Source organism: Mytilus galloprovincialis, chromosome 12 (assembly GCF_965363235.1).
Source record: "Mytilus galloprovincialis chromosome 12, xbMytGall1.hap1.1, whole genome shotgun sequence".
Classification (NCBI taxonomy): Eukaryota; Metazoa; Mollusca; class Bivalvia; order Mytilida; family Mytilidae; genus Mytilus; species Mytilus galloprovincialis.
The window spans coordinates 39,848,781-39,862,142 of record NC_134849.1 but is presented as its reverse complement, the minus strand read 5'-3'; the positions used below and the strand labels follow the sequence as shown (position 1 = coordinate 39,862,142).

Below are 13,362 nucleotides of genomic sequence, written 5' to 3'. Positions count from 1 at the left end.
GATCGAAATAACAAGTGCACACTAATAATCCTTAAAGATAGGACTATAAAGGTTCGAGGTATCATACATAATGGAAAAGAGTACATTGTCGGAAAATTGTTTGTTTAAATATATTAAAGCATATGCCTAGATTCACGAGGAAGCTTGTATGTTCATAAGCCTGTTTTAATAACAGTGATATAATCATTATTTTGTTTTTTTAATACATTTTGTGTTCAAAAGTTGTACAAATTATACAAAAAATAGTGTGGAACATGCATATCATGTTCATCAAAGAATCCTCATTCTCAAATCGAGTTGTGTGTTTAAGTCATGAGACTTGTCTTGTGACTTTCTATCCTAAATTTGTTAAACAGTGTTGTTTTAAACTAGTTTGTGAAAAAAATACTAAAATAAAGAATTGCAAATTCATCTTAATTTGACCTCTACATATTCTAATGTTGTCTTGTGGTTAATTTTCTTTTATTAACCCATTAACAAGAAACACTTTTTTTTTTATTTGACTTTATCTTGTGCCATAATATGAATAAATTTCTGATAACCTTAGATTGGCCCAGCAGGTAGCAATATTTAACTTCTAGTGGTCCATGGTTAATGACCACTAAAAAATCTCTGAAATACAATGTCAGACATTGCTGATACTGTTGATATATCAAACTTTGTCTCAGTGTGTAAAGTACGTAAACTAAAATAACTGGTGAGCTCAATTAAAATAAAATCTGATAAATTCAACTAAAACAACCTGGTGAATTCAACTATGAAAACTGTTGATTTTAACTGAAAAAAACCTGATAAATTCATATGAGATAAATAATTGTTTACTTCTGTTGGAGGGTAAAAATCGTAGGTTTTTTACATTAATTTATAATATTCATTTCAAGTAAATAATTGATAGTTCAAAAAGGATTGTTTTTATACGTGACATCGTCAATTGTCTTAAAAGGAGGTTACTACACAATATCCTATTTCAACAACGGAAGCAGTAACAACATTATTGTATTGTCATCTTTTTCATTAACATGTAAGAATACAATCTAAGCGAACGATGTGTGCTTTGCAAAGTCATATTTCTATCGTATTATTGTTTGAAACTAACCACAATTTGTTATAAATTAGTTGTTTTACTCTCTTTGTGGGATTCTATTAGTATAAGTTATAAACAGGAATTTTATAAGCAAACAGGATGGATGCTAATAGTACAAATGCTACCATATGTACAATATGAAAAAAGGTTCTCTTGAATTTACGTCTATTCTGGAAATCAATAACCACTTAGCAAGGATACTTATTCCAGCGGCAGTGTTTTTATGTATCATACTCGTTTCGGGTGTCATTGGAAATGTAATGGTGTTGTTAGTTTATGGATTCCGCATTAAAAAGACTACATACGCCATTTTAATCTTGATACTTGCTGGCCTAGACTTGACGACTTGTTTGTTTGGAGTGCCAAATCACATTGTATCAGTCGTTTATCCTGTGATGTTTGTCTGGACCGGATTTTGTAAGTGTGTGAGCTTCATTCTTTACTTCGCAACAATATCCTCGGCGTTTATCGTAAATGTGATCGCTTACGATTGATATCGAAAGATTTGCAAACCTTTTCAAAGACAACTTTCTTTTACATATATCAAAGCCGCCTCTTTTGTAATTATAACAGTTTCTGTAATTCTGGCTTCTCCTGTTTTGGCACTTTACAGTTCAACACCAGAGGCGATAGGCATTTCAAACATTACAGGGACGCTATGTTTTATTAGACAAGACTTGGCTGGGACTCATTTTCATCAGGTCTATAACGGAATAATTTTTCTAATTTTCATTATGTTACTTATATTCATGATATCGATGTACTTTCCTGTTGGCAGACAAATCTTACGACTTCGTGCATTGAAACAAAAAAAAAGCCGTGCAGCATCTAAAAGAGCAGCAGGGAAGTCAAGGCATTCGGACACTCGTGGAGAAATCAACAATAAACACATCAGAATGGCTTTTAAAAGAAAAACTCAGGATGAAAATGTTCACTCATCTGAAGATTCGCCAAATGGTAAAGTAAAACAGGTAAAACCACATTGTGATACCACTTTTGAAAAATCAATACAAAATCAATATATAGAATTATCAAAAGATATTCATAATCACGATTTGTGCTGTTCAATATCAAAAGCGGCTCCAGTCATAGAGGGAAGTGGCAATTCATTACCAAATCATGGAAAACCTTTAAACGCATATTTAGATACGTGGAAACTTGATGAACGAGTCCGTGTTACAATTATGTTACTTGTTATTACTTTTGTATTTATTATTAGTTTTATGCCGTCTTTTACAACTGAAATCATAAGCAGTCTGAACAGTGAAATCTGGAAAAATTTATCTAAAGCACAATTAATAATTTATGCATTTTTACTGAGGACGTATCTTATTTCAAGTATGAGTAATCCAATTGTTTATTGGTTCCTGGTAGGGATGTCAAAAGATCTGAAATGTAATACTCAGATACTCGGTCATGATACTCGAGTACTCGCGAGTACTCGGATGAATCTTAAACGTTTTTTCAAAGGTTTAGATTTAAGGTTGAATGCAGTGTTTTTGTTATTACCTTTCATAAACATATAACACATGTATAAACGAAAGACAAACGTACTACAAACATAGATTGGTCCTCTGTTTTGGTTTTGTGTCAATTAAACAATGGAATACCGAATGCCGTTTCTACAATTTTATTATTATAACCTATCATAATAGCAATTATTGTTTGTGTATGTGTTCATGAACGAAATTAAAATAAAGTCCGACAAAGTAGACAATATAAGTATCATCTGTTCCTGTGGAGTTAATACGACTTGTCCATTAATTTGTCAACAACAATATTCGACATCAAATTACTTATGCTTTTTTGTGTTGCTCAGTCTTACTGTTTTTGTGGGTTTTGTTTGTAGCATCGTTTGTCTGATTTAAATTTTTTTAGCAGTGACGTTGTCAGTTTATTTTCGACTTTTGGATTTGAATGTCGCTCTCGTACTTTTGCTTATCTTTAAATTGTAAATTAAACAATTATAATTTTAAATACAGAATAATTGAATTAATTTAATTGTACATCTCATACCAATCACATTTACATTGAAGTCTTGATTAACAAACAAAGGTAAGTTTTTACGGCTTGTGATGTTTTGCTTATTACTTCATGAAAGTGTTGATCCGTGTACAAACACTGTTTAAAAGTTTTCTAATCTGTTGCATAGGGTTTACCGAAGGTCACTTTGATTTTTTTATTCTGGTTTAGAAATATGATCTGGTCAACAATTTCAGACAAAAGACTGTTTGCTTTTTTATTTGTTACAAGTTGTACACGTGGAAAACATTCCCTCGGAAGGAAAGGGCGTTGCTGGTACTACTATAACAAATGAAAGCCTCAGATAAACATACTTATGTTGTAAATTGATTTTATTTAGTATTACGAAGGGGGTATTTCAACGAAACTAAAGAGAGTGGAAATGTGAAGAGAAATATCTAAGATGTATAACAGAGAAACGAGTATCCGAGTACTAAAACTGTACTCAAGTACTCGGCCTTCCGACCGAGTACCCGAGTACTCGAGTACTCATTGCCATCCCCAGTTCCTGGACAAAAATTTTAAATCTGAACTTTGCATTTTGTTTAGAAATTTGTGTCCATGTTGCAAAAAATGAGTCCGACAATGTAGCTTTACTTTTGAAACGATTATTTTTTCTGTTTTTATATTACCTTTCAGGTACTGCAGTTTCAGCCTTACCCTAGTGAACATACAAAATAAAAAAAGCGTAACATTAAATGAAACGTTATTTGAATTATCTGTGAAAACTCTATATTAAATGTTACAAAACCTTTCATGAACTGATGTATGTATTTATTTGGTCTTAATTTCAGTGTCTTGTTGTCTCATTGGCAATCATACCACATCTTCTTTTTCTATCATGTTTATGTGATCACCTAGCAAGACAAAAAACATAGATTCGATCAATGGAGTCAAATCAAATATATTAAGGAGGCTAAAAGCTATAAACACTTTATATAAGAAATTCCTGATAATTTGATATTTTGTTCCTTTAAGTAAGTAGATCAAAATAATGAAATAAAATTAGGGGGTTAGCGTCCATTTTAGAGCTCCATAGGTCACCGAAAAAAGAAGGTGATTTTGCTATTTTACAAAGGAATAATTTGTATGTTGACATACTTAGATTTTAATAACGGATTCAATTTATATAAGATGTCCTTTAAATTTGTTTTCCAACAAGCACAAGTATAGTTTTACATGTTAAGGTAAAAAAAAATATAGGTCACCGTTGGTTTTAGAAAAATATTTCACATTTTTTATCCAATTTTTCATTTTTGGCGGGAAAAGACAAAGAGGGAAAATATCATCTGCATTACCTTCTTCTTAGAAAATTTAAAAGAATTAAATTACAGATGTCCATGAAAATAACTATTCAAACAGAATTACAAGTGAAGTTCAGAAAAAAAGAAACAAATTAGGGTTGGTCACATTTTATGAGCGATAAATTACTAAAAGTATGATACCATGGCAACCGTTTTTTTTTTTTTTTTATATAATTATTTTTTTCGTCCGTTTTCAGCCCGAAGTATATGCACTTAAATCATTATGATTTATCAAGGTATAAGATCATGTAGTGAAATGCAGGTCAACATTGGATTTAATGTCATACAATCAAATCATTAGGTCAAAGGTCATAACATTCATATCTTAATTGTCAACTTAGGATTATAGGGAACATTTTAGATAATTTTGGAAACAGAATACCAAACGCTTAGAGTGAAAACTGATTCACATTTGCCATTTAATTCCCTTTTATATCTTGCTAAACGGTATAGGTTTTGCTCATTTTTGAAGGCAGTACCAATAGCTGTAAACTTCTTTGTGGTTTGGTCTCAGTTGTCTGATTGGCAATCATATCATTTATCATTGGCAAAAATACTGCATCTCCTTATTTATATATATGTATATCTAATTGTAACAATAAGGATTTCCTATGCTTTTAACCAATGAGAAAATAGAAAATATGTAGACACATAATAACTAAAGTTTTTGTCTCAAAAATGATTGTTTTCAGACAAGTACACAGACATCTCCCTACCATTATGTGACCACAATTATTCCTGGTCGTATAAATACAATTAGCAATATAAATGTTGAAACGCATGTTTCGATTTGCAGCAGTCATTAAATTAACAAAATTATTTTATTCATGTACCCCTATAATCGTTCATTGTGCACTAGTGCTTTTTAACCTGTTCTGAAATCCCTCATTTATTTCACTCATCATCCCTTAAAACAAATGTAATAAACAAACAACAATTGTAAGTCACAGTTTATTTCTTTAACTCCATTTTCAGACACAAGCTCAAACAATTTATATAAAGTTAAATATTGAATATATATAATTGTATCCTAGACTGGGTAACTTTGGAAACTTATGGAAAATTGCAGAAAAATGTTATATGAAACTTTTCCATAATCATTTCTATGATTGATTCCTAAATAAAATATGGAAATATAACAGGTATTTGAAAAATTTGTGAAATTTTCTTTGACTGTTGAAATTTATGTTTTATTGACAAATTTGGTATCTGCTCAGAACTGATACTCTACAATATATCAAAACAGATACTCTACAATATATCAAAACTGATACTCTACAATATATCAAAACTGATACTCTACAAAACTGATACTCTACAATATATCAAAACTGATACTGATTGTGACATTTGACAACTAGAAAACTGTAAGCCATGCCCAATAATCGATACAAACATAGTCCAAAGTTTTATTATCCATATTTATCCCTGGCAAACTCAAAAGACAATAACATTAAGATGTAAAATATATAAAGCACACCAGGGCATTTCCATTTTGTTAAGCTTTAATTTTTTTTAAATACAATGTAGGTTTAGATATTGAAAGTACACATCTGGAACTAAATGAAAGAGGACCATAGATACCAAAAAAGTACTATATATACTACCCACTTTTCTAGCGGAGGATTTTAAATCAAATAAAGGGTTTGTGTGAAAAGTGTATCATAGAATATTTCTATATACATGTATAAAGACATGTGAAAGAATTGAACTCCTCTATATTCAAATCTGAATTTGCCACAAAAATTGCAAAACAAAGGAGATACAGTTCATTTTAAAGGCATATAGTATATTTAATTGAAACATCTTACATTGTCTAACTGCTCATAGAAATTGTTTATTTGTCATAAAACCTATACTAGATACTTTTAGTTCATACCTAAAAACTTTCAAACTACACAATAGTTTATAAAAAGTTTTAACTGACCTTAATGAAGTATACAATGTTAAAAAAAATAGAAACATTCCTTATAATTCATTTTCTAACTATTCCACTCAATCAACATAATGAAGTCACAGTTCCATACTAAGTTATGCAAAATAACCTGGTTTACTCAAATGCAAACAATTAAAAGTCTTTAACAAATCAAATTAAACTATTCATTTATAGAGCTGATTTTTCGCATAAATTTTAATAACATTTCTGCATTACTCCTCCAAAAATTTTAAAAAATGTTTGAAATAGTGTATGTATATGTATATATATTAACACACTGTTAGATAATCAGAACACTCTCATTTATCAAAGGACATAATTTAAAAAAGAGGCTCTCAAGAGCCTGTATCACTCATCTTACTCTTCTTGGGTTTTTGAAATCATATTAACAAAGAAAAAATTTGGCTACAAAGTAACAACACTTGGCCAGCACTTCCTAATGAAAGGAACATTCATGCTATGTTTGGTTTCATTCAATTTAATGGTTCTCTAGAAGAAGATTTTGGTATGCATTTCCCGTTAAACCAAGTCCCCCCGCTGGCGGCCATCTTATATGATGGGTCAGCACCTCATAAGGAGCATTCATGCTATGTTTGGTTTCATTCCATTCATTGGTTCCCTTATAAAAATCATTTCTATGCATTTCCCATAGGGTCCTCTGTTAAACTAAGTCCCCAATCTGGCGGTTATCTTGGATGTTTGATCGGTTCATAAGGAATATTCATGATATGCTTGATTTCATTCTATTCAATGATTCTCTAAAAGAAGTCATTTGTATGTATTTCGCATAAGGTCCTATGTTAAACTAAGTTCCCCGCTAGCGGCCATTTTGAATGATGGATCGGCTACAAAGGAACAACACTTAGTCAGCACATCACAAGGAACATTCATGCTATGTGTGGTTTCATTCCATTCTGTGGTTCTCTAAAAGAAGTCATTTGTAAAAATGCTATTCTCATAGGGTCCTATGTTAAACTAAGTTCCCGGCTGGCAGCCATTTTGGATGAAGGATCGGCTACAAAGTAACAACACTTAATCAACACCTCATAAGGAACATTCAGGCTATGTTTGGTTTCGTTCCATAAAGTGGTTCTCTAAAAGAAGTCATTTGTATGTATTTACCATAGGGTCCTATGTTAAACTAAGTCCCCTGCTGGCGGCCGTCTTGAATGATGGACCAGGTGAGCCAAAAATTATCTGTAATTAACAAACATTTTCAAACTTTATTACTTTTTGATTTAATATATATGAAAATGAAGTAAAAGTTAAAAAAATTATCAAGTTTCAGCTTTATTGGCTAATATAACTAATATATTAAAACAAATGGATTAGATGGACTGAAGTCATGTTTCGTCACCAATAGTATCCCCAGCCCAGTAGTCTGCACTTTGATGTTAACATGAATATCAATTGTATGGTCATGTTTTGTTTATTGTTTGAAAAAGTATAAATTATTCTAAATTCTCAAGATTTTCTTATCCCAGGCAAAGATTTCCTAAGTTGTATTTGGCACAACTTTAAAAAAAAAATTCAATTCTCATAATCTTCAATAGTTTCGCTTTCTAATTTTCTTAAACTTAGCGTCACTGATGTGTCTTATGTAGATCAAACATGCTTCTGACATAACAATTAAATTATAAGCCTAGTTACTATTAATTCACTGTTATCAGAACAAACTCAATCAAGGAATTGTGATTTAACTTGATTTTTTTAACTTCTTTTGTCAAATGCATGTTAGAAATTCAGCCTTGATAGCAATTTTTTTTAGGAATTATGCCCATGTTATCTTGAATATTAGAACAGTGTTTAATTTTGAAACTTGACTTTCACGGGTAAGAAAGTCAAAGATCTTAATAATAGCTTTCTTGTTAGTAGTGACTCTCACAATTCCTTGATTAGTTTGTTCTGATAGAACTGACTCTAGTCCATCTAATCCATTTCTTTTAACAGCAATATTAAAATGTTCTAATCTTAAATTTGATCTTGCAGCCTTCAATGCAAGGGTTCTAGAAATATCTTTAAAAAAATGGCATCGGTGAAAGTTTGAAGGTTGTCTTGTTGGTGACTGAATTTTTTTGGATAATTTGCTGAAAAAACTAAAGCCTGAATGTTGCATTTGATATCTCCCTTAGATTGAACCAGTCTTTACAGAGGTTCTGTATCATCTACTGCATTATGAGCAGAATAGGTTTCACCTAACAGTTCACCAACCAAAGCTGTTTGACTATAAGATGGGCTTTTTGGATATAACAGTTTAAAGAGTTCCAACGTGTCCAAAAAGCCACTTATATTAGATGCAAATTCATTCCACATATTATCATATTATGAAATCTAAGGGAATTGTACAGCACATGTCAATCATAACGTTTGATGTTGTAGCCAACAAGAAGTGGTGTGACCAGAAATCTCTTAACAAAATCATTGAAATCAGTGAATGCCTCAGTTTGTAGTTTTGATGATACAGGTTGTAAGTTATAGTACATTTGACTGCCAATAACTGATATGTTCGTTACCGCTGATGCCCCATTTGATATAGCTCTATTTGGCATTATATAGCTGGAGAATTTGTTATTTTTGGAATAAGCTGTTATCTGTATAATATCAGAGGTTCTCTCTGGAAAAAAAATAAAATAATGATATTACTGCATTTAAATTTGTGATAAAAGAAGCCAATTAGATCTTTGCTAGAAAAAGGTACATCTTTAAAACTTAATGCTGAAATTCTTATTTGTACAAAACTGTCACAGGTTAATTAGAGGGATGGTTGGGATCCTGCTTACATGTTCAACCCTGCAACATCTGTAAGTACGTGTCTGTCCCAAGTCTGTAATTCAGAAGTCGTCATATGTTGCTGTGTTACATATTTGTATTTCAATCATTTTTGTTTTGGTAAATAAATTATGCTGTTTTTTTTTTAAATTGTTCTACATCTATCATTTCATGGCCTTTTATATAGCTGACTATGTGGTTTTGGCATTGCTCATTGGTGAAGGCAGTACGGTGACCTATAGGTTTGAATTTCTGTGTCATTTGGTCTCTGGTGAAAAGATGTCTCATTTGCAATCATACCACATCTTCTTTTTTATATGTGATTAGTTTTTTTATTCATTTTTAACCCCAAGCTTCAATTTAATTATATCACTATCTGCATCATATGATAAGCAAATATATAATGAAATTTAATATACTTTAAACTTTAACTAAATTGACATCTAAAAGCAGCATCATTTGATGCTTTGGAGCTACAAAATACTTCTTCACTTTGTTTAAAAAATACACTCACGAAGGCCAGTAGTTTCTAATTCAAATATCAAAATAGGTGCTGTTAGAATGTTGTCAGTGAGTTCTCTAATCTCAGGTGGACCAGGTATTTCGATCTCATCAACATTTTGTTCAGTCATTCCTGTCAAAATAACAAAAAGGTTCCACATTATATTCATGTATATAACGTGTGAATTTGATATGACTCTTGGCAGTCTTCAGAGGTCATCTCCACGATCAATTACATGACGTCTGGAAAAAAAATACACACAAAATGTTGATACATATTATTGAGACCATAAATTGATAATTGGTTTTATGCTACAATTGGGTGTTCTACTATACAGATACAGCCCTACAGATATCGCTATGCTGTATCTGTATAATATACAGATATCGCTATGGTGTATCTGTATACTATACAGATATCGCTTTAAAGCTCCGCCCACTGCCTGACTGAGTATTGTATGAACCTGCATGACCTCAGAATGTGTATTGCAGTCGCATTCCAATGACGTATTAATTGCAAATTACGATTTCTTTTATACGTTCTGTTTGTTTTCAAAATTTCTTTAGAGCAATAAGAATCACCTCAATTTTCTGATAACATACACACATGAATAGCAGTCTTTTCTACGATGACAACTATCGATTTTAAAGTTTGAATGTGTATTATTGTGTAACAAAAACAACCTTGTCAATTTCAGCATGCATGTTTCGTGAATGTCGAGTCTGAAGCGTAGGACAAGTCATACACTCCTGTTTCAAATTGGACAATGTTTTGTTATTACTGTTGAAGTTAGTAATGTTTAAAAAGATAATTATTCACCTTGAGCATAATATTATTTTTGACCATTTGAGAATCTTTTTTGCGAAGCTGTCTTCACTGAATGTGTGATTACTGTTTCGTATTACTACACAGACCTCAAGGGGTTTCAAATCGAAAATAAATGCACAACATGTGTTTTTGTGAGTTTCAAAACAGAAATTATATATAGAATTAATTGCAGGATAAAGACAATAACTGTTTAGTGTCTTTAAATATCAGCTGTATTTGTACTCGGCTCGTCAAACAGGTGTAGTAGCTCGATAAAAGCTCGCATACATCTTGTGTCATAGCATCAAATACAGCTAATATTTAAAGACACTAAACAGTTATTAGATAGAGGAAGATGTGCTGTGAGTGCCAATGAGACAACTCTCCATCCAAATAACAATTTTAAAAAAGTAAACCATTATAGGTCAATGTACGGCCTTCAACACAGAGCCTTGGCTCACACCGAACAACAAGCTATAAAGGGCCCCAAAATTAATAGTGTAAAACCATTTAAACGGAAAAACCAACGGTCTAATCTATATAAAATTAAAAAATTGTCTATATAATAGATTTTTTTTGTAATTTGGATATATATACATTTCAGTATTTAATAAATCTTATATGTAACATGAGTCAAGTTGGCGAAGATGAATTTGACAGTTAATGCCCCTTCAAAAGATGATTTATCTATAATCGTATGAATTTATTTTTTTATTAACCACATAATTACCTATTTCACTCTCATACGTTTTTCCCTCTCTTATTTCCAATCCACTGTTTTTGGCAAGTTTCATCTCTTTCAATCGTTTTCTTTTCAGTTTTAAACTTTCTAGTTCTAGTTTTATAGACATGTTTCCTGGGGACAGTCCAACTGATTCATTAACCTATAAAAAAGAAATTTATTAATAAAAATATGATTATAATAATGCTTTATAAAACAAAATAAATGGATAATGAGACCATGGGACACAGATGACACCTTTGCTTGTATATAAAGTTATAAAGGAAAAAACTCCATGCTGATAAAAGTGTTGCTCACTAGTTGTTAAATCAGTCTCATAATCACCTGACATAAGTTAATAAAGTAATGAAGTACTGAACATTGGATGACAGGGAATTCAACCTCATTGTAATAACTATCATAATTAATTGTAGTGATACAAATCAATATACTCTGGTTTGCTGTTACATTTAAATATACATATTTGTTTATAACCGTTACTGGTACATTTACAAAAAATGTATACGGATCGAACAGATTTGTTTACAATAATGATTTTATTCCGACCTCAATTTAAACTAAATGTATTATATAATATTTTCAACGGGACCAACATGACTTAATTTATCGTTTCCTCATATACGTGTTATACGATACGTCGATGCGGATACGCCAGCAAATACTTGATTGTTGAAGTGGGACATTTAAAAACTTATCGTATCTGTATCGGATACGTTGACGTATCTGAAAGTATATATTGGTTATTGTAACATTAAATGCATGTATAAATTGAGAATAGGGAAAAGAGTTTTTTAAAAAATAATGAAAGGATGATGACACATTTTGGTCTCTTTCATTTTTAATACCTGAATTGTTTTTTAATAATTGTTTAAAATATGTGTTATATGTGTTTACATACTTGGCTCTTGTGTTTCAACATCCTGACTTCTTATATCTGTTATTACAATTATTTCCCTTAAAGTGATGTTTCTACGATATATTTTTGCACTTCGATCGCGTTAATGTAATTACAGTTAACGCGAAAATTGAAGTTTACTAATGAAATATGTCCATACGACAATAACGTGCGTTTACCTTTTGTAATAATTGGTCTGCACCAAACTGTAGCATTGTATTATATACATTTTCTCTCTTTTTTTACTTTCATTCATAGCAATCTTAATCTTTTTTGCCATTTGCTGTAATCAGTCAATATACATGTAACACAATAAAGGAACAAAATATATTGACATACTACATGCATAACACATGAATGATAAAAACAAAAATAATGTACTCACAATCCTCCCTTTTCTATTTACACCATTTGTTGTAAAACCCACACACGCAAAAAATGCCTGCAAAGCACCATTATTTACAGACAGAGTGCTAACGGTTAAAAAAATAGAGAACGGCAAACAATTTACAAAACAATATTTTAATGTATAGTTCTCTGTTACATAAACATAGTTTTGTCTTTTTTTTTGTTACATGGTTACTAAAGCTTGTATACATATAAAAAAAAAAGAGTACACATGTGATTGGTTAACTTCCAGCGATGGTTATTTGTTGTTTTTTTTAAACACAATGAAACATTGTGTGATTTTTTTTTCTATCGTATTGGATAGGATAACACTTTGTCTGTGCAAACTATTTCTGTATTTGAAACAAAGATAAATTCTGCACGATGTTTTTGAAAAATGCAAATTAAACAAAGACTAATACGGTATACTCAATGGTGGTAGTACACCTTCTGATAACTGTTCTTACTTGAATAGAAGTAGTCACTGTAGTCTGTTGCTCGACAGAATATCCTTTACAATACCATCCACAACATATAGGAACCGGCTTTGTGCAATTACGTATTCGAAACTAATTACTTTTACATAAGCAGGCACTCTAGGAGTCTAAAAACCTAAAATAACATTAGTTCGTGCTTCCACATATGTCAAGCATAAGTAACAAATGGCAGAAGGCACTAAAAGGCCATAAAAATTAAAATATTCTACATACCAAACATTCAGCGAAAGCCAAAGAGTAGACAAGCAACAACAACAAAACATTTGAAAAAAGAAAAGATAGAGAAAAACTATTCCACGAAAACTCGTCAATATTTCAGATGCAAGAAATGATCACCAGTTCCGACTACAAATGGTTCTTGTCTAAATTAATGGTAGCCCCATATCCGAAATCCATCGATACATAGAACAGAGAAAA

At 31.2% G+C, this 13,362-nt stretch overlaps 1 protein-coding gene across 2 annotated transcripts; it reads right to left on the bottom strand.

Annotated features, from left to right (window-relative positions):
- Window positions 1-7,919: 7,919 nt before the first annotated feature.
- Window positions 7,920-13,306, bottom strand: LOC143053542 (uncharacterized). Of its 2 annotated transcripts, XM_076226341.1 has the most exons (5): window positions 12,916-13,306; window positions 12,241-12,344; window positions 11,155-11,308; window positions 9,630-9,749; window positions 7,920-8,960 (listed from the first exon to the last, which is right to left on the bottom strand). In XM_076226341.1, exons 2-5 carry the CDS (start codon window positions 12,274-12,276, stop codon window positions 8,701-8,703), a joined length of 570 nt encoding a protein of 189 aa, XP_076082456.1. In that variant the 5' UTR covers window positions 12,277-12,344; window positions 12,916-13,306; the 3' UTR covers window positions 7,920-8,700. The 2 variants fall into 2 exon arrangements, with proteins under 2 accessions (XP_076082456.1, XP_076082457.1); XM_076226342.1 differs by lacking the exon at window positions 12,241-12,344 and having other exon boundaries at window positions 12,447-13,306.
- Window positions 13,307-13,362: the final 56 nt, after the last annotated feature.